Here is a 19,468-nt window from a genome sequence, read left to right on the forward strand (position 1 = left end):
CACACACACACACACACAAACGTTTCCACTGCAGCCAACTGTGATTTTTGCCACATTTACTGGGATGTTTTTTTTATGTGTCTGTTCAAAAACGAGCATTACATCATTTGGATGGAAATGTACTCTGTGTCTCTGTTAACAACGTTGTGTTAAAATGACATATAGCTGTGTGTGTGTGTGTGTGCGTGCGTGAGAGAGAGCTGCTAAGCTAACAGCATTAAGTGGTGTGTGTGTGTGTCAGTCTGTCAGATTAAACGCTGCAATGTGTTTGGTTCTACACGTGAGCTATCATGGTCTCATGAAGTGGTTTTAGACACACATCTTATTATGTGAGGACTACTGGCATAATTGTGTGTGTGTGTGTGTGTGTGTGTGTGTGTGTGTGTGTGTGTGTGTGTGTGTGTGTGTGTGTGTGTGTGTGTGTGTGTGTGTGTGTGTGTGTGTGTGTGTGTGTGTGTGTGTGTGTGAAACGTAGTGTCGTAACATCATATTAACCCAAGCAGATTGTGTAAAGAAGTGATCTCTTTCTTTCTTACATAACTCATTAACTAAATGAAACACACACACACACCTATCGTCTTCTTACACACTGATTTCAACACACGTTACGACACTCATTATAAGATTTATTCCTAAACACAGTTGTATGACTGCTCTGCTGCTGAACATCAACTCTGTTAAACACACTGAATGCAGTTTTACAGGCCTGTAGATGTTGCACAGACTACACAAACAAGAGAAATAAAGATTATATTCAGTTTGAGTGAGTGAGATTTTGCTTCTGGTTTGCTTTGTTTGAGTGAAACGTGACACAGTTTCTGTTATAATGTCCACACTGACATTAGTTTGGGTGATATCTCTTTCCCTCTCATATCTCTGGTTGTATTAGACCGTTATGGATGATGTTGTCAGTATCTTAATCTAATCTAAAGCACCTAATAGTCATTAGTTCAGTCTGGAGGACTTTTAAGAGCAATAAATGTACTGAAACCAATTATGTCATTAGCTGGCATTTAATTTTGTTGCGCCAACGCCTTTTTACTGGGATTTATTTTTAAACGTAATTTGTTTTCAGACAGTTCAAACTCATTTAGAAACTTATCGTCTGATTTGTGTGGTTTTTTTTTTTTGTTTGTTTTCCAGGTGCCACCAAGGAGATCGGCTCAGCGTTGACGAGGATGTGTATGAGACACCGCAGCATCGAGTCCAAACTCAAACTGTTCACCACGTAAGAGACGCACACTTACACACACACACACACACATACACACACACACACACACACACACATACACACACATACACACACACACACACACACACACACATACACACAGACAGTAGCATCACGTATGTTATTTACTAAGGAGGAAGGACAGGTGAAGGTGTGGATGATGACACCTTTTATCTGACAGTGTGGGAACTTGACATACTAATTGATCTCAACTGACTGCTCATACACATGACAGCCTGCGTGTGTGTGTGTGTGTGTGCGTGTGTGTTTTTTTGTGTGTGTGTGAGCACTGTTGTGTATCATCCTGATTTCACCCGTCATCAATGTCACTGCTGCAACATCACAGTTGTTTTTCTGTCACTACCGTCTGCTGTCATTAGAGAAGCTGTCAGTCATTCTCTCACACACACATACACACATACACACATGGATCAAAAGAGTGTAGTTATTGTATATGCAAGCCACCAGTAGATGTAAGGCTACTGGGAATCAGCTTTGACTGGGAGAAAAGCATTAAATGTTATCACCGCTAATGGCCATAACTACAAATGCAAAATATATCTCTATTTCAGTTGACAATAAGTTAATTTCCAACAATTTTTCATTTTGTAAGTGATTAATCAAGAAGAAATGTCAACAATTCTCTTATTTCAGCTTCTCAAATGTGAGGATATCTTTGTAAATGAAATAAGTTTGGTTTTTGGACTGTTTGTCATCTTCAAGCAGGAAAATAATCAACATATAACAAATAGTTTATATATTTCTCTCCTTCACTCACGCCCCTGCAGTCTGCTCATGTTCACCATAAAACTCCACTTTTGAGTGTTTTACTTTAGGCCCTCTTTGTTATTAACTCTTTTGTTTTTCTCTTTTTTTATTTCTATGTATGTAGCATATATATTTATAACAAATGTTTCTCTTTCTCTCATGTAGTTATATGTATATATGTGTGCAGGTGTGCGTATACATATGAAGTATATTATAAAAATGTAGATTTATTGCCTTGTTGAACTCATGGGCTTATTTTAGAGCAGAAATAATATAAAATCGTAAAAAAAATAAAGGACATGATCATTAGCTGCATGAATGTAAAATCTAATAAAATGTATCATTCGGATCCAAACTGACAGAGTTTTCAGACTCTCTGGAAAAGTGATTAAATTTATCTTTTTCTCTCAGAGCTCTCTCAGAAAGTCTCATCACCCCGCTGGAGTTGAAGATGGAGGAGTGGAAAAAGGTGGCCAGTCAGCTGGACAAAGACCACGCTAAAGGTGTGTCAACACGCTAACACACACACACACACACACACACACACACACATACACACACACACACACACACACACACACTCAGAGAAACCCCTACGCTGACACAAACTCTCCCTCACTCACTCTCGGCTTGTTTTTTGTCTCTCAGAGTATAAGAAGGCCAGAGCAGACATCAAGAAGAAATCATCAGACACCATCAAACTGCAGAAGAAGGTCAAGAAAGGTAAGAAATCCCGTCAACACCACCCTTCATCTCGGTGAAGTTTCAGATAAAAGCTTGTTTACTTCAAAAGAGGAAGCCACCTGGTGCTTCATTCTCGTTCCGTCTTCCACAGTGAGATAATCCTCACAGTAAACACGAGGAGTCTGTTTGATCCTGCGCTCATTCTGCTGAGATAAGTGTTTTCAGATCTCTGCTGCATTACGTTATGCTCTGCCCTCCCGTCAATCATCCGGCACCCCCGAGGGACCGACTAATCCCACAGAAACTTGTTTCTTTGCTAACATAACTGCCACATCCACTTTCTTTTTTTAAAGCCAGAAAATCAGTTAGTTTCATTCTGCTTAAAGTATTTTAAACCTGAGGGCATCCTGACTATATCATTAAAAAAAAGAGTTATTTTTCTTATCTTTTTCATGCATGTAGTGGTAAATATTTTATCCTTTTTATTTCCCTCATTCGGGTGCTGAATCTGTAACATTTCAGCTTCAGTGGAGGTTTTGTCAAATACAGGGGTGGTATAACGTTGGACTTTATTTAGTCACAGTGACGAGACGTTACTGAAAATAATCAAGCAATGGTTTCCAACCTGGAGGTCAGAAACTCCTGAGAGTGTAACAAGATACATCTGAGCTGTGAAAGATGTTTAATAAGATGAGAAAGAAAGAGGACAAAATATTACCGCTGTAAAAAAATAATGTCAATTTTTTCTGACATTTCTCAAATCTTTGCCTCTTCTTGTAAAATACTGGAGAATTTTAACATGTAAAAAGGAAAAACATGAGCAGGAAACATCACTCTGTGGTTAAACTGCTCACAGCTCTTTGGACAACCTGTGACGAGCAGAAGTGAAACAGCATTTCCTGCTGTAAAGGATAACAAACCAAAAAGGTTTTAACTGCAAACCAGTGTGCAGGTGTGTGAAAGTGTGAGTCTGAGATGTGTTCTGTCAGAGAGGAATAAAACAAAATCAAAACAACACTTGCATCTTGACTTTGATGCTGACTTCACTGACTCCTGACTTCACTTTAGACTTTAACCTTTTGACTTGAAATGACTTGATATCTTCCTAAGAGCCCATAGATTAAAAAAAATCTTTATTTTCCTGATAATTTAACTGATATACTTTGAATCAATAGCTTAAACGGAAGAACTGATGTGCTGAACTCACTCACTCTCATGAGAGTAACCCAAAAAAAATCACAAAGATAACAAACGGAGTCGTCAGCGCTCACAGATAAGTGTTTATCACTTCTTTAACGATGCTCGGTGCTGAGGAGCTTAAGGCTGAAACGTGTCCTGTTCTTTCGCTGCTGTGCATCATTAAAGAAGCGATAGACGCTTATCTGTGAGTGCTGACGACTCCATTTGTTATACTGTGAATCGATCTCATTATGCGAGACGGACGCAAAGGTGTGTTTGTCAACGCAGACCAGCTGACAGACAAATAACGACTTTTTTTATCAAGTCAAAAACAAACTGTAGGACTTGGACTTGGTACTTGGCTGTTGTTGGGACTTGTTGGTCTTGATTTGGGACTTGAATCATGACTTGCAAAACAGAGAGTGAAACCTACCTCTGTTATTTAAACAGTGTTCAGAAGGTCGCCGGGTTCATTTGTCAGCTGTCATTTAGTCAGACGTAGGTGCTACTTTTTTAATAAATGTTTTGCATCATAAAAGATAATTGGCTCTACAGTCAAACTATCAGAATAAGTGCTGTTTTGAAATGTACTTTTATTTTTTTATTATTAATGTCTATGACTCATGAAATCCAGACTGTTACAGCTTTAGCCACTGCTGAGGCCTTTTTTTTTATTTTTTATAGCAGTTTCTGTACAAGCCCTGTAGATACTTCAGTCTTGTCTGTTGGACTGTTACCGTAGCAACCCAGACATACTGCCAGGCAGTCAGTCACCTGGGCCACACCCTTCCCCAACTATCAAAGCGGCACACCCTGTGGTTGCCATGGTTGCACCTGGCCTCTCCGTCCCATAACCAAAGAGACCGAAAGCTTCGCCAGGAATGACTGCGGACAGTTTTATATGGTGGAAATAGAACGTAAACGCCCAAGCACGTGCACAAACACACATTCATGCATGCATAAACACACACACACACACACACACACACACACAGACCACAATCGAAATGAAACCTTGAGGCCTTTATACAAATATCCTCTGTTCTCTCTCAACAAATTCAATACGCAAATGCACAGACACAGAAATAGTTTGTACACACACACACACACACACACACACACACACACACAGTCTCAGTGCAGACCCGCCCATGGTAAACTGAGTGATGTCTGATGTGGGTTTAACATCTCTGGACATGCTTTCCGCTTCATGTCTTTTCTTTTTTTTTTTCTTTCTTTCATTCTTTCCTCCTTTCTTTTCTTTTTTTGGTCTCTTTCCACACCATTCCCTTCACTGTCTATAAATCATCATCCTGACTTTTTTTTTTAACCACAAACTAAATCGCCAGGCTGGTGTTAAGCTGCGTAAATGATCAGGAAAAAAAACAGTTAAAACATTTGAAGAAAAGTTTTTATTTAATCCAACTTTTGGGTCTTATTTGTATGGTTTGGGCCGTGCGTTCTACTGGTGGTGATAACACCCAACATCCCCCTTTAGCTACTGCTGACTTTCATTTAACAGTGTAGAGACATCTATCACCATTTGTTACCGTCTTCTGGAATAAAAGATTAATTAAAATCAACAGTGTCCACATGATGAGGATACAAAGTGTCACTGTTTCATTTTCTCCACACGCATCTTTTGTTTAGTTTGTAACACATAGTGTGACTGAAGGACTCGGAAACCGAGGATGACTGAGGTTGTCAGAGTTTGTGCTTAGCTGTGGTGGCGGTATATATCGAGGAAACGAAGCTGTTCTTTTGCTGAGATCTACAAACATCACTAAAAAAGAAGTCTGACCGCTCTAGAAACACAAGCAGTCAGACGATCAGACACAAACCGACAGTTTCCAGTATCCGGATTATTTAAAACATTTATTTGGAGTTCACACTGAGAGTGAGAGTCACATGAAATATGCAGAAGGTCAAAGGTGAACCAGGAAGTGGATCTAGAAGCTGTGATGGACATTTAAAACAGACAGTTTGGGCACTAATTTTACTGTTCTACTTTGTTTTTTCTTCTAAATAAGTTTAGACTTTGTGTTTCTTTACAGTCACACTTCTTTTTAGTGATGTTAAACGTTCCCAGATCTCATCTATTAACTTACATACAATGTTATTATCACTGATGGAAAAAACTGAAGTCATAATAATCCAGAATTATCCAAATCGAAGCACTTTCTGATTTATTTTCTTTACACTCAGAGAGACGATAAGTAAACAAGTAAGCAGAAGACATTCAGAGAAAGAGACAGAGCAGCGGCTACTCATGTTGTCATCATGTAATGACCAGAACACACATACACCCGCCCATAAAGACACCGATGTACCAAAACTGTTTCTGTACCGTCACCAATCAGAGCTCCACGTTATAATTACGCGTGTGCGTGCGTGTGTATTTAGACACCATATAATAAGTAAGGACAGACTGAAGGACCGCCGCTGTAGCTGCTGCCGGTAAAAGAACACTACTCTTAACAAAAGTCCGCTTATTTTCAGCCTTTGACTATTTAAGTTTAGTTTTATTTATTCGCTCTGCAGCTTTACAGTACGTTCCCCCGGTTTGCAAATAGCGCTGCATTTAAACAGACACTAATGTTATTATATCACATTTACACCAACACAGAAGTATTTAGCTCTATTTTTAACAGATGTTTTCTGGCTCGCCTTTTTATTTTTTTTATTTTTTTTGTTGCTGCATTTAAATCCTGAAACTCCTCACAAGCTCAGTTTTGAATTTGAATGATTTTATTTTTGGCTCACAGTCTCTTACCATCTGTTGCTCTTTTCTCAGTTCACTTCAGTTCACTTCTCCTTTTTGTTAAAAAAAAGTTTTGTAGTATAAACATAGTGTGTAGGATAATAAAGTATGTTTGAATGAGAAGAAAAACTTCATAATAACAGTAAACTTATCCATCACTGATCATCACGTATGATTCTGTGTGTGTGTGTGTGTTTGTGTGTTAAAGGCTACTTTTGGGGACAGATTTCAGACTAAAGACCATTTAATTGGGGACAGCTTGTCCGATTGGGGACAAAAGCTGTGTCCCAGTTGGTAAAATGCTCATTTTTGAGTCAGTGGTTAAGGTTAGGGTAAGGGTTAGGTTTAGACAAGTAGTGGTTATGGTTATGGTTAGGGTAAGTCTCCAGGAAATTAATGTAAATCTGTGTAATGTACCCAAAAGTGACCAAGGCAAACGTGTGTGTGTGTGTGTGTGTGTGTGTATTCTCTGTCATTATGTGGTGTGTAACCACTTCAGATAGCGAATCTCCAACTGCTGAGAGAAAGAGAGAGAGATGATGGGAGGGGCGTCAAGGTGCTACTGGTTAGCCAACACACACACTATGGCTGCCATGTTTTCAAATATAATTCTAGTTTGAACGAGGACCAACACTTATTTGTTCAAATAGATTTAAAAGCAACCAATGAGATGAAGAGACATGTAAAGCACGACATGAGCTGCCCCCAGACTTCACAGGGATTGTTTCATTTTTGTAAAGAAACTTGAAAGATGTGATAATCACCTACAAATTCTACACATAGCGGGTATAATAAAGAAATATTATACACATTAGTTGTGGTAATTCAACAAAATTGCAAGTTCTCAGCAATTATATCTCACAAATTTGCGTTAATTATTGCAGTCTGGAGGGACTGCATGAAGCTTCAGACTCAGGCCAGACGTGAATTATTAAAGAGCTTCTTCACTTCCCGTTTGCGCTTGAACACACCCCATTCACAGGTTTAAAAATGCATCAACATCCATGCATATCAGAATTTGAGACCCAAGTTCAGTTCTGGTGTTAAATTTTGCTGCAAAATATGAGAGCAGAACCCAACTTTTTGTTGTTACTCCTCCTTCAAAGACATAGTGAAGAACACTTCAACATATAGACAAGAGGGGATCGAACCGCCAACCGTGCGAGTAGTTTTTGATTACGTCTTGAACCACAGCCGCAACCCGGTTTGGTCTGAGAGTTGCAGGATCGGGATCCTAGTTTTAGGCCTGTGCAGGACCCCAAGAGGGTAGATGACAAGTAAACAAAGAGAACGATGAGATAAAAAAAAAAAAGACAAAAGATGGCTGCTGGCCATGTGGTTGTATACAGAAGAGGAGGAGAAGAGGAGAGGGATGGAGGGGAGGGAGGGGTTGAAGTCATACTCGCCACGGCTCCACAGTGGTTACTGTGGTTAGAAAGATAGAGTGAGGAAGAGGAGGGGTGACGGATGGAGGTCTGTATAGGGAAGAAAGAGAAAAGGAAATATACATGATGATAAAGACAAAAAAAAAAAAAGGGAATTACTTCTCCGGGAAAAAGATGAGGAGGTTAAAGATGAAAGGAGGGACAGATGGATGATGCAATTATCTCTTTCTCAAGTGGTTGCATTAAAGAACGAAGGGGATGATAGAATATACGAGGAGGAGGAGAAGGAGGAGGAAAGATGATGTCATATGGCTCTCGTTGGAGGGAGAAATGTTGGAAGAGTTAAAAGACGTCGAGGGAGATGGTTGGAAAAGAGGAACAGGATCGTGACGTCAAAGGAAGACGAGAAGAAAAGTTGAAAGTAAGAAGAAGAGAGTTTGCTGGAAGAAGGGAAGCTAAAGAAGAGTATTGTTAAGCAGGAGGAGGGAAAAAGGAGAGAAAGAAAAGTTAAAGGAGGAGCGATGTGAAGAAAGCGAGGACGATGGAGGTTAAAGGAGGTAAAATCATTTGAATCTCAAGGCTGATTTTTTTGCATACAGCCGCTTCATGTCTAGACCTGCCCCCCAGAACGCTCAAGAGAAAACCCCTCTAACACCTGGACTCAACTCCTTGTCTGACATTGATGACATCATCAGCGCTTGACACAGATGGTGTAGACTGTTGGATGAATAAGCTGCTTTACATTGAAGTGAGAGCTCTGCCTTCTGGGAAGATGAGTCACTGCGATTAAAAGAATATGTTGCAGACATCAGCAGAAATCACAATGAATATTATTATTGCTGTAGTTATTTGTCACTAAAAGACCTTTACAAACTGCTTACAGTTAACAAACATGCAGGAGTAAGTTATTTACAAAATGTACAGAGAGAATTAGAGTGGGGGCATGTAATTAGGGGTCTTAACGGGTCAATTTAGCTCTTACTATCCAAGACACATGTTGGTGTTTTCTCTGATTGAGCTGTCTGCATTTTGGATTGGGTCTAATTATCCTTTGGTCTCTATTTCTTTAAAATCAATTTATAGACATTGGATTTGAGTTTTTTTCAGATTGAGTTCAAAATTTTGGTACAAGACGTGGGGATAATCGGGGGGGTTTTGAAGTCAGACTTTAATATCAAATTTACTATTGTAAGGTGTAAACAGCTGGCAAAAAATACCTTGAGCTAGTATTCAGTACTTTAAATGTAGTCAAACATCCAAAGTGTATTATCTTGCAGATTTGTATTCCTGTCAGTGACCTATTAAACAATATTTAAATCATCACTGACTAAAACCCAGGTGAACAGTCATTTTTAACAGTGTAGTTAATTACTGTTACAATAAATATGTTGAAAATGTGCAGTTTGAACAGCTTCAGACAGCTGAAGGTAATATATATGCCTTGATTAATTTAAGAATAATCCATAAACTGCGTTAAATCTTTATGCAACACATTACACTGGACCAGATCAGATAACTCGGTCCAACCCCTGTAGTCGTGTGTATGAACACAGCATAAACCAGGTGAGGGTTAAATTCCCTCTGAGATCTCATGCTGAAAAAAACCATCTAAAGAATCTGTAAGTGATTTAGACAGAAATACCGAGCGACCGACACGTGCTCGGTCTCCAGAGAAGACACTGTTCAGCAGCAGTGTCCTGTCATTGTTGGTGATTCCTCATTTAACCCAGCCTGAGGCTAGCTGTACCTGAGTGACTGAGGAATGCAAACAGACTGGTTTACGGCTAAAGAAGGTGCAACTAATGAGGCTCTGACGTATTTAAAGGTTATAACTCAGGGGTTTCACTCTTTATGCTTCGAGTCCGTTTGTAGTTGCTTTGTGATGTTTTTAAATGACTCAATCAATAAACGTGTTCGTTCCTTTTCCCTCTGTCAGCATATGTTTTGTATATTTTGTTTTTGTTTTTTTTTAATTTGCAGTTATAAACAATTGTTGTCTACAAGTTCAGCATCTGATGCTTTTTAAAGAATAAGTCTGGCAATATTCTGTATAAAAAACCAAAACACACAACATTTTAATCTGTTTCTCATCACTTTCTGACTTTTTTGACACTTTTCTGTCACATAAAGGCTCCTTTATTTCATTAAACAGCTGCTCACTGTAGTTTTTACAGACGCTACTAAAACTAGGAATAAATGCTGCATTTGTTGGGGACTATTTTTAACTGTGGAGGGATACACATTTGATGCTCTAGTGATTATATTCAGCAGCAGGATGATGTGTGTGAGACTGAGTCAAATTAAAATAAAGTGGCTGTGTTTTTGATTATTTTCTTGATTAATAAATCGGTTGTTTGGTTTATAAAAAGCCAGAAAATGGTGATAAACATTGATCACTGTTTCCCAAAGCCTAAGGTGATGTCCTGGAATGTCTTCTTTTGTTTACAACCCAAAGATAATTCAGATTGTTATCATAGAAGACTAAAGAAACTAGAAAATATTCACATTTGTGAGGCTGCAATCAGAGAATTTGGACAAAATGACTCCAAACAATTAATCTATTATCAAAAGAGTTGGCAGTGAATTTGATAGTTGGCAACTTAATCGATTAATCGACTGATTGTTGCAGCTCGTCATGGTAATAAAGGAACACGTCAGCCAAAAATGGAGCTCTACGGCACAGAAGACTAAGACATATCAGGCTTTGAATAGAGAGATTGGATCAGTTCATTGTTGGTTTTGGTCTTGTTATGGGATTTGAAAAAAATCTGGAATATCGCAAGACATACTGTATAAACAAATTGAGAGTGTAATTGGCACGAGCAGTGAGCCACCAGGGTCGGATGAACAAACAAAAAAAAATGTTCTTTTGGAAGAAACTCAAACTAAATCAACAGAAAATACAATACAGAAGATGTCACAGTCCTGCCCACGCTGTCTGACTGATAGCTGATCTCTGGGAAATGTAGTCCAGAGTCACAGCGACGACGGTGGGAAAAAGATTCCTCCCGTAACAACTCGTTGTGTTATGTGTCTCTGACTTCTCCAGAATTTAATCAGGATTAAGTTACTTAGATTTTGGCTGACATGAGGCATCATGTTTGTTTGCTTCTCAGTCACTTCCGTGTTATTAACCGTCAAGTCACATACATCCGAGCCTTGTGAAACATAAAATAATCACCGCATGATCGGTTTCTACAAGTCAGAGACTGACAAACATGATAACTAATAAATATAATGACTCATAAAGCTGTAGATCCTGTTTGGAAACAAACAAGTGGTGTTATCAACAGTACATTTCCCAGCTGGTGAGAATTAGCTCTATCTGAACTGTGGTTCACCTTTTTAATGAAGCGAAGGAGTCGACTCTGTGCAGGACGGAGCCTCTGAGTTCACGTCTTTGTGTTTTTGTGGGTGGCGAGCCCAGACCCTTGTAGAAACACAGTCTGACAACACGCAGCCTGTCTGCGTGTTTCCACAGAGGCCAGACGTCAGGCGGACCCAACAGCACGCCGACACTGAGCCTCTGTTAACAACGTGGAAACGATCCTGCTGTCCTCTCCCTGCTCTCACACACACACACACACACACACACACACACACCTGAGTGAACAGGCTGTGTTTAGCTTTCTGACACAAAGTCCGCACTGTGTTTTTGGCTGTGGAAACTGCTTTTTCACTGTTTTCCACGGGATTTACTGTCTCTGTGTGTGTGTTTTTTATGCCTTTTTCTCACATTTGAAGTTAGAAAGAAGTTCTGTTTTTACCATGTTTGCAATAAAAATATCTCAGGAACAATTTGACTGAAATCTGGTGAACATATAAGCCCGGAGATCAGGATCTAAGGTGTGAGGTATTAGATGGTTATGATCAGTGGGAACTCTGGAAGGTCACCAGCTAAACAGCAGTGCATTCAACACAACTGTGACGGTGGCTGCAGCTCTGTGAGTTCTTCTTAAACTCCGCCACGTCTGGATTTACTTTTACATTCAGTGGTTGTGTCCATTTCCGCAGCCGGCCGGTCTGCAGGTCTGACCACCTCGCTCAGACCGGATCAACACTCTCAGCTCTGTCAGAGTCTCCCAGCTGCAAATACTAGAGCTGATTTATTTTGTGCTGGTATTCAAATTGTTTAGTTTTGATGAAATGTCACAGGATTAGTTGACTTCCTGTTTGCTTACAGACACATATGATGTGTTTTATAATTTGTTGCACTAGAAGAAGGAGGTTTAGTGTTCTCAGAGAATCTGAGAGGGGTAGTACGGAGACATCTTGCGTGATAATATTGTATCAACACTTCCGATGCCCTATAATTTTAGCATTATTATTAATATGCACTGAACCTTGTAGTAGAACAGTTTGCATTGAGTTTACATAGCTTTTTTTGTGATATATATTATTGAAATATATTTCAGTTTGTCTTATATGTGTGGTAAATTGATAAAACTTGGTGCTTTACTCGTATTGTCACTAGTAACTTTAGTCTAAATGTTGTTTCTGAGGGTTTTTCGCTTCAATAAGTCAGTCAGATTCTCAAGAAAGTCCTGAAAATATTGAATTATTGTTATTATCTTTGTGTCAGAACGGTCCATTTCTGAATTAAAGAAGAAATATCAGCTACATGCTGTCACAGTTCAGCGTGATGTTTTTGTTTTTTATTTTTAGCCTCTGAAGTATCACAGAGATCAATGCTCTTATTATCAGAACACACATTCACACCTAGAAGCTGCTCAGTACAACCACAGTCTGATCAGTTCGTCACCGAGCAGCTCCGCCGGAGCAGCCGTGGGTTCGGGGGTCTCGCTCGACGGCGCCTCAGCGTTTCTCTTTAGATTTATCCTGCTGGTCTGAAGATTGAACCCACAACCTTCTGGTTACAAGGGTTTTTTTGGTCCAAATGCTGAAAACGTAACTGCTCTATTAATGTTGGTAACCGACCTGAGTAATGAGCGTCGCGTTAAGCTTGTGATGAAAGAACCACAAAATGTCTTCCATCCAGAACAGTCCTCTGGTCGGCTTTGAAAAAACATAGTTTCTGTCTAAGAAAGACTGGAGGCTTTTTCAGTGGTGAACTGGGTTTCAGGGGTTTTTCATGTGCTGGTTTGAGGACAGAATCATGCGATGAAGCTGGTCCGGTTCACATGCTGTGGTGGAGTCCAGTAAACAATGTAGTAAATCACATTAGAGAGAGAGAGAGTGTCTCAGATTTAAAGTCTTTCCCTCTCTACAGTATCACTATTTCTCTCATTTTCTTTCTCACATGCTTTATTGGCACGTCATTATCACGATTATGCAAGCGATGTATCACTAAATTAATAAATCAGTACGATCCAGTAAATCCTGCCTTGTCAGACTGTTTTTCCACATTTTATAATCACACATTTAAACAAACTGGTGTTCACGCTCAGACAGAGGAGGACAAGGTCAGGCAGCACTTGTGTGAGAAACAGCTGACACTCAGCACTGTGTGTGTGTGTGTGTGTGTGTGTGTGTGTGTGTGCTGGGTGGGGGGTTGGGGCTGCTTAAGATGAATCAGCAGTCCACCTTCCTTAAGCATCTCTTCTTTTTTAGCAGCGTAAATAGACAACAACGACACATCCATATCTGACAAATGAATCTAGGAAAATGAGGAAATGTAGTCATGGCGCCTGGAAGTGTGTGTGTGTGTCTGTGTCTGTGTGTGTGTGTGTGTGTAGGGGGGGGGTCTGGTCTTCCCTCACTGCTAGTACTTGAGCTGTGTAGTGTTGTGCTGACCCCTGCTGGTAAAATCTGGGTATCACAGCCTGAGTCTGTGTAATCTGCTCATGTGATGAATGATACTGATGATGATCTGTTTTCTCTGTCAGGAAGTTAATATAAAGATAAATATAAGGGCTTCATTTGATTTCATTTTTATAGTGTGTGTCCATTCTGTGCCTGTTGTCTGACTGTGATTTATCTTCTCTACTAGTCTGAGAAGAGTAATACTTACAGGCAGCATGTCTTGATAGTTTTTCAGTGACAGTAAATGAGTCTGTCATCCCTTCAGCCTGATGTTGTTTCCTCCCCGTGTGTTCCCTCACATCAGCTCCTCCTTTATGTGTTTCTGTAGGGAAAGACGAGGCGCGGGGCCAACTGGACAGCGCGCTGCAGGATGTCAACGTGCGTTACGCCGTCCTGGAAGAGACAGAGAAGCGAGCGGTTTGCAGAGCGCTGATAGAGGAAAGAGCGCGCTACTGCAGCTTCGTCACCATGCTGAAGCCTGTACTGGTCAGTGCTGCCTCTGTGTGTGTGTGTGTGTGTGTGTGTGTGATGACTGGTTCAATTTCACCAGTACAAGACTGGCAGATTTAGAAGCTTATTAAACTAAAATAGTCACACTAATCATTAATGTGTGTTTCTAGGACCATGAGATCAACATGCTGGGTGAAGTGACCCACCTGCAGACCATTCTGGAAGATCTGACCAACCTGACAGCTGAGCCCAATAAACTCCCACCAGCCAGCGAGCAGGTACCCTCCTCTTCCTCCATCTGATGTTTTTAGTGACTTCTTATGTTCCCCTAGTGCCACCCTCAGGCCACATGTTGCATTTTTAGCTCCATTACTGGTAAAATAGCGAGAGCAAGTCTAGGGGTATTTTATATTTTTCTTATTGTCATTAAAAACCCATATGCAGACCAAAACCAACAATGAATACAACAAACAAATATTGTGTGTGTATCTAAAGCAAATCTTATTCCTCTGTACCGTAGACCTGCCCAAAAACTATTGAAAACAATCAATCAATGTCACCCATTTTCACTAGGTGACATGTTCCTTTATTACCACGAACACACGCATTATAGTTAAACTTAATCCCACACACACAGTCCTGCTGCCAGAAATAGTCTTAAGAGCACCAAATGTGGATTAATCCACTGAAAACAGTCCGTAATAAATGCACCGTTTCCTCCTGTTTGAGTAATGTTCTCTAAACACGACAGCTGCCCAGCTGTTCTAGGATATTATGAGCCTTTTTAAAAAATGAAACTATGTGTGACCCATTTATAAAGACTTACATCTTCAGTAGGAACCGACAGGCTCGGGGCTGTGTGGCGCAGACCGGGTAGGGAAGTCAGAAAGTAGTGACAGACGGACTAAACACATGACTGCTTCTGTCATGGGATTTGCTAATAATAAGAAAAATGTAGAATAACACCAGCTTTATCCTCAGAACAGTGCACACAGAAACACAAAGTCACCTGATTTGTCATTTGTTTGTGTGTAATTTTTTTGTTTCTCAGGTGATTTTGGACCTGAAAGGTTCTGATTTCAGCTACACCTATCAGACGCCTCCAGCCTCTCCCAGTAACACTCTGTCCAGGAAGAGCAGCATCAGCAGGTAACACACATAACTCATAACTCTGCTGCTGCGTTTCCACTGGTTAAGCAAACCACCTCTGTGTTAGTGCTACCGATCCTTAACTGTAGTGTTAATGTGTTTTTTCTAGTAACTACCAGTCTGGATCAGTGAGACACGTTCCCTCCTTGGACTCTATCAGCTGTGCTGTGGATGGAGTTCACATCCAGGTAACACACACTCACACATATCCTACATATAGAGCCTGGTTTTTTGATATGTCTGAACAGAATATGAACTTAGAAAACATTTTATTCAAAAAAGAAAAAAAAAAAATCCAGTATCTCAAAATGTTTTGTCCTCAAAAATAGCAGAATTCCTTTAGATCACTCTTAACGTCTCTGATGATACTTTATTTGTTTCATAAAAGTATATTATATGTTTATTTATTGATTTAAAAGTAAGCATACATTTGATATGCAGTATGTGGCCAAAAGTACACAGTCACCCCTCTTCACACACTCTTGTGTCCTTTTGGTCTGAGGCTGTTTGACATCTTAAAGCTGCAGCAAACAATAATATTTTAGACAATAAAGTGTTTCCAACCTTGTGGCAACAGTCTCCTGTTTCAACAAGATAACGCCCCCGTGCACAAAGCCGTTTGTTTTCTCAGTTCAGTGTGAACTGGCCTGCACAGAGCCCTGACCTCAACCCCAGTCCAACATCTTTGGGATGAACTGGAGCTCCGACTGTTAGCCGGACCTCACTAATGACCTCTAGTGGCTGAATGGGAGCAAATCCCTGCAACCAGGTTCCAAAATCTGGTGAAGAGCCCTAAAACTAGAAGAGTGGAGGCTGTTAGAGCAGCAGATTGATTGAGCTTTGCATCTGTAACATGTGGGTGTAAATAGGGTGTCTGCATACTTTTAGCCATGTACTGGACATTACTGGTACTTTAATATCATCTAATTTCAGTCCCACTCAACAAATATATGCTTTTAAACTTTAAATTCTCATTTTTAAAACATCTTAATGGTAAATTTCACTCTAATAACACACTCCCTGAATCACACTATATTATTTAAGTATGAAACTAAGAGCTTTTGAAAGACGTATAAAATAGAAACACACCGCTCTAACCCTCTCCTGTGTGTAGCGCTGCTCCTCCCCCTATCTGCTGATTGGCTGTGACGAAAGCGGGCGGTCCCTCAGCGAAGGGAACTCCCCGTCTCGCCTCGGTCGTCAGGGCAGCCGTGGTCGCTACGGTTACGCTGCCGGCCATGGCCACCACCCCGCGCTCGGCCGCCGTGTTAGCCGCAGGGATATGAGCACCGTGAGAAAAAACTACAACTATTTACATTCCTCCCCAACCTGAGTGGCTTCCTGTGTTTGACCGTGTTGTAACCGTTTGTTGTCTCCCATCGGTATTAACTGGACTCATATCATCTCCCGTTGTTTTACCGTCTTTATTCCTCGTGTCCTCCATCAGTTCACGCATCGCACTTCTTTTTATACCCTTTTTATTTCTCCGATTTTCATCCGCTTCAAATGTCTTCGGTTAAACCTCATGTCTCATCCCGTAAACTCTGAATTTAAACCCTCTGTTGTCATTTTAAACCTAATTTTTGATCCCATGCCATAAAACTGGATGTTTGTATGTGTTCAGATGTACAGTGTTTACGTTTTGTGTATTTATGGTCTAATTTTTTTGGCGTGTCAGTGTCTGCTGATCCGTCTCATGTATCCTTTGCTGTGTGTCTTTGACTCTTTGATGTGTTTTTTGCTGTCAGTATGTTTGTGACTTAATTTTTTTGTGAATACTCACAGCTGCTTTTGTTTTTAGACTCCAAGTGACACTTTAGACTTTAGGAGATAATTAATGGTTGATTTTTATTTATTTTGATGGTTGATGCATCAGTGAAGTAAAGTAGTAGCTGAAGCAATTCAGTCAGCCATTTCCTGTCAATTTCCACTTAAATAAATATTTAAAAATCACAGTGTAATACTCAGCACTTTCAGTTCTTTACTCTCTTGATTATTCGTGTCAGAAACTAGTAAAAAATGCCCATCAACATTAATCTTAAATGTGCTAGTTTTGTCTGACCAACAGTCTAAAAGACATTCAGTTTACAATATAAAACAAAGAAAAGCAGCAAACCCACACATGAGAAGCCAGAACCAAAAGAATTCAATGACTTAAATCATAAATCAGTGATCAAAACCGTTACTGATTAGCTTTCTGTCACTTGATCAATAGACTAATCGTCTCAGCTCTAAAAACGTTCAGTGTACAGTTATCAGCATGTTTTCATTATGTGATCATCTCGTCCCACCCTGCAAACCTCAACCAGCCTTCGTCCCACTGTCAGATACCTCGTCAAATATCTCTCTTCTGTTACCAAGACACCTTCTCTGTTATGGAAAATTTGGTGTAATGCCCCTTTTATAATGGTGTTAATATTACTGTCAGTGGTGTCTCGTCAGTGGTCCTGTGAGTTTTCTTTGCCTGTTAAGTGATGATGGAAATACATCAGGTTTGTGTGTTGTTTTTTTTTTTAAATTGAAGAGTTTATTTCCAAAGTTTAATAAGCAAGATGATCATTTATAACCAACATTGAATTAATGTGATGTCAGTCCAGGATTTTAAAAGACAACTCTGCTGACATTTTATGTTTTTCTTCTTGTCGACAACTTTCATGAAAAAACCAAAACCAACAATGAATCGATCCAACTGTTGTTAGTGTATCCAAAGCCTGATTTATGTTATTCAGCTCAATTGTTGTCCAAAAAAGTTATAAAACACTTCAGTGAACCAGCTGTTTTAGGAAATCAATGGACCTTTTTTAAAGATTTGCATCTTCAGAAGGAACCGATGTGCTTCAGGCTGAGACAGACGGGGTAGGGAAGTTAAAAAGCCTTGAAAGACGGACTGATGCATTGTTCACATTGTTAGTTTTGGTCTACAGTAACGCCAGCTGAAGCCTTTAAAAGCATTTGAACTTTGGATCCAAACTCTTCGGTTACAGTCGGTTATCTGTCTTCAGCAGTCGTCACCGTGAGGAAAACGGCTCCTACGACAGACACATCTGTTTCTATGAAACAGCTGGTTAGCTTGGAAACTAAGAGCCAAGGTTAACCAAGCTAACAGAGCCTTTTTTTTTTACCTGATGAAGAACATTTTCACTTCAACTGAATTACTTAGATAAGCTTTAAAGACCACAGAGTACAAGCTGAATGTGTTGATGACGACAGGCCAGCAGGCGTTGTAGGAGTCAGTCAGTACAGCGACCTCCGCAGGTTTCTCAAGAAAAATCATTTGCAAAAATAACTTTTTCATTAAACTTATTATTTCTGCTGACAGGGAAATAGATGTGTGTTAGAGGCTTTTATCTAATAATGTGCTGACATCCTGTTTGTACCTGCAAACAGAAGAATAATCTTTATAATTGATGTGTGATGAGAGACTTCTATGATGGCTCAATGGGATTGCTCTTTGTGTATTAATGATATTGTCGTTTAACTCACACGATGTGCGGATTAATTGACTCCGACTCGGTTTATTTATGACAGGATGCGGTTGGCTCCACCAATCAGCTCGCTTCTGGGATGAGCGGAGGAGCGGAAAACGGGCTGTTGGCCCCCCCACACAATGTCTACACACACCATGGAGAGAGAGCCCGCGCCATGTCTGCATCTGGGAAGGTAACAAATACACACACACACACACACACACACACACACAGTGGCAGCATTACTGTGATTAACTAAACATTAAGAAATTTAAAAAGCAAATAAAAGTATCTCAGGGTTCTGCTTGAGCTTTTCTCTCCGTGCTTATGTGTAAAACTAGAAAAATCTATTTCGGACTTACTGAAGTGAAAAAGGTTTCAAAGTTCACCAAACACATCTGAAGACTGAGTTCATACAGCTGATCAGAAATCTGCAGCAGCCACCAGAGGGCAGCAGGAGACCAGAGGAGAACGCTTCCTCTCCTCTCCTCTTGTCTCGTTTCCTCTTATTAGGGCCTGAGCCATAAGGGCGAAGACTCTATTGTATTTAATTTGTTTGTTTCTTTCTTATTATTCTTTCTTTATTATTACGCCACTTAAACCCTAAATTTGACCCCCTAAACATGCT

The 19,468-nt window shown here is 40.0% G+C and overlaps 1 protein-coding gene across 1 annotated transcript in view; it reads left to right on the forward strand.

Annotated features, from left to right (window-relative positions):
- mtss1 (MTSS I-BAR domain containing 1) overlaps window positions 1-19,468 on the forward strand; it is a 63,066-nt gene that overhangs the window by 36,310 nt on the left and 7,288 nt on the right. Inside the window, exons 4-11 of the mRNA XM_042406121.1 lie at window positions 1,144-1,228; window positions 2,414-2,505; window positions 2,651-2,725; window positions 14,103-14,260; window positions 14,395-14,502; window positions 15,276-15,373; window positions 15,483-15,561; window positions 18,902-19,033. Coding sequence (XP_042262055.1) covers window positions 1,144-1,228; window positions 2,414-2,505; window positions 2,651-2,725; window positions 14,103-14,260; window positions 14,395-14,502; window positions 15,276-15,373; window positions 15,483-15,561; window positions 18,902-19,033 — 827 coding nt within the window. The remainder of the gene's footprint in view (window positions 1-1,143; window positions 1,229-2,413; window positions 2,506-2,650; window positions 2,726-14,102; window positions 14,261-14,394; window positions 14,503-15,275; window positions 15,374-15,482; window positions 15,562-18,901; window positions 19,034-19,468) is intronic.

Source organism: Thunnus maccoyii, chromosome 3 (genome assembly GCF_910596095.1).
Source record: "Thunnus maccoyii chromosome 3, fThuMac1.1, whole genome shotgun sequence".
Classification (NCBI taxonomy): Eukaryota; Metazoa; Chordata; class Actinopteri; order Scombriformes; family Scombridae; genus Thunnus; species Thunnus maccoyii.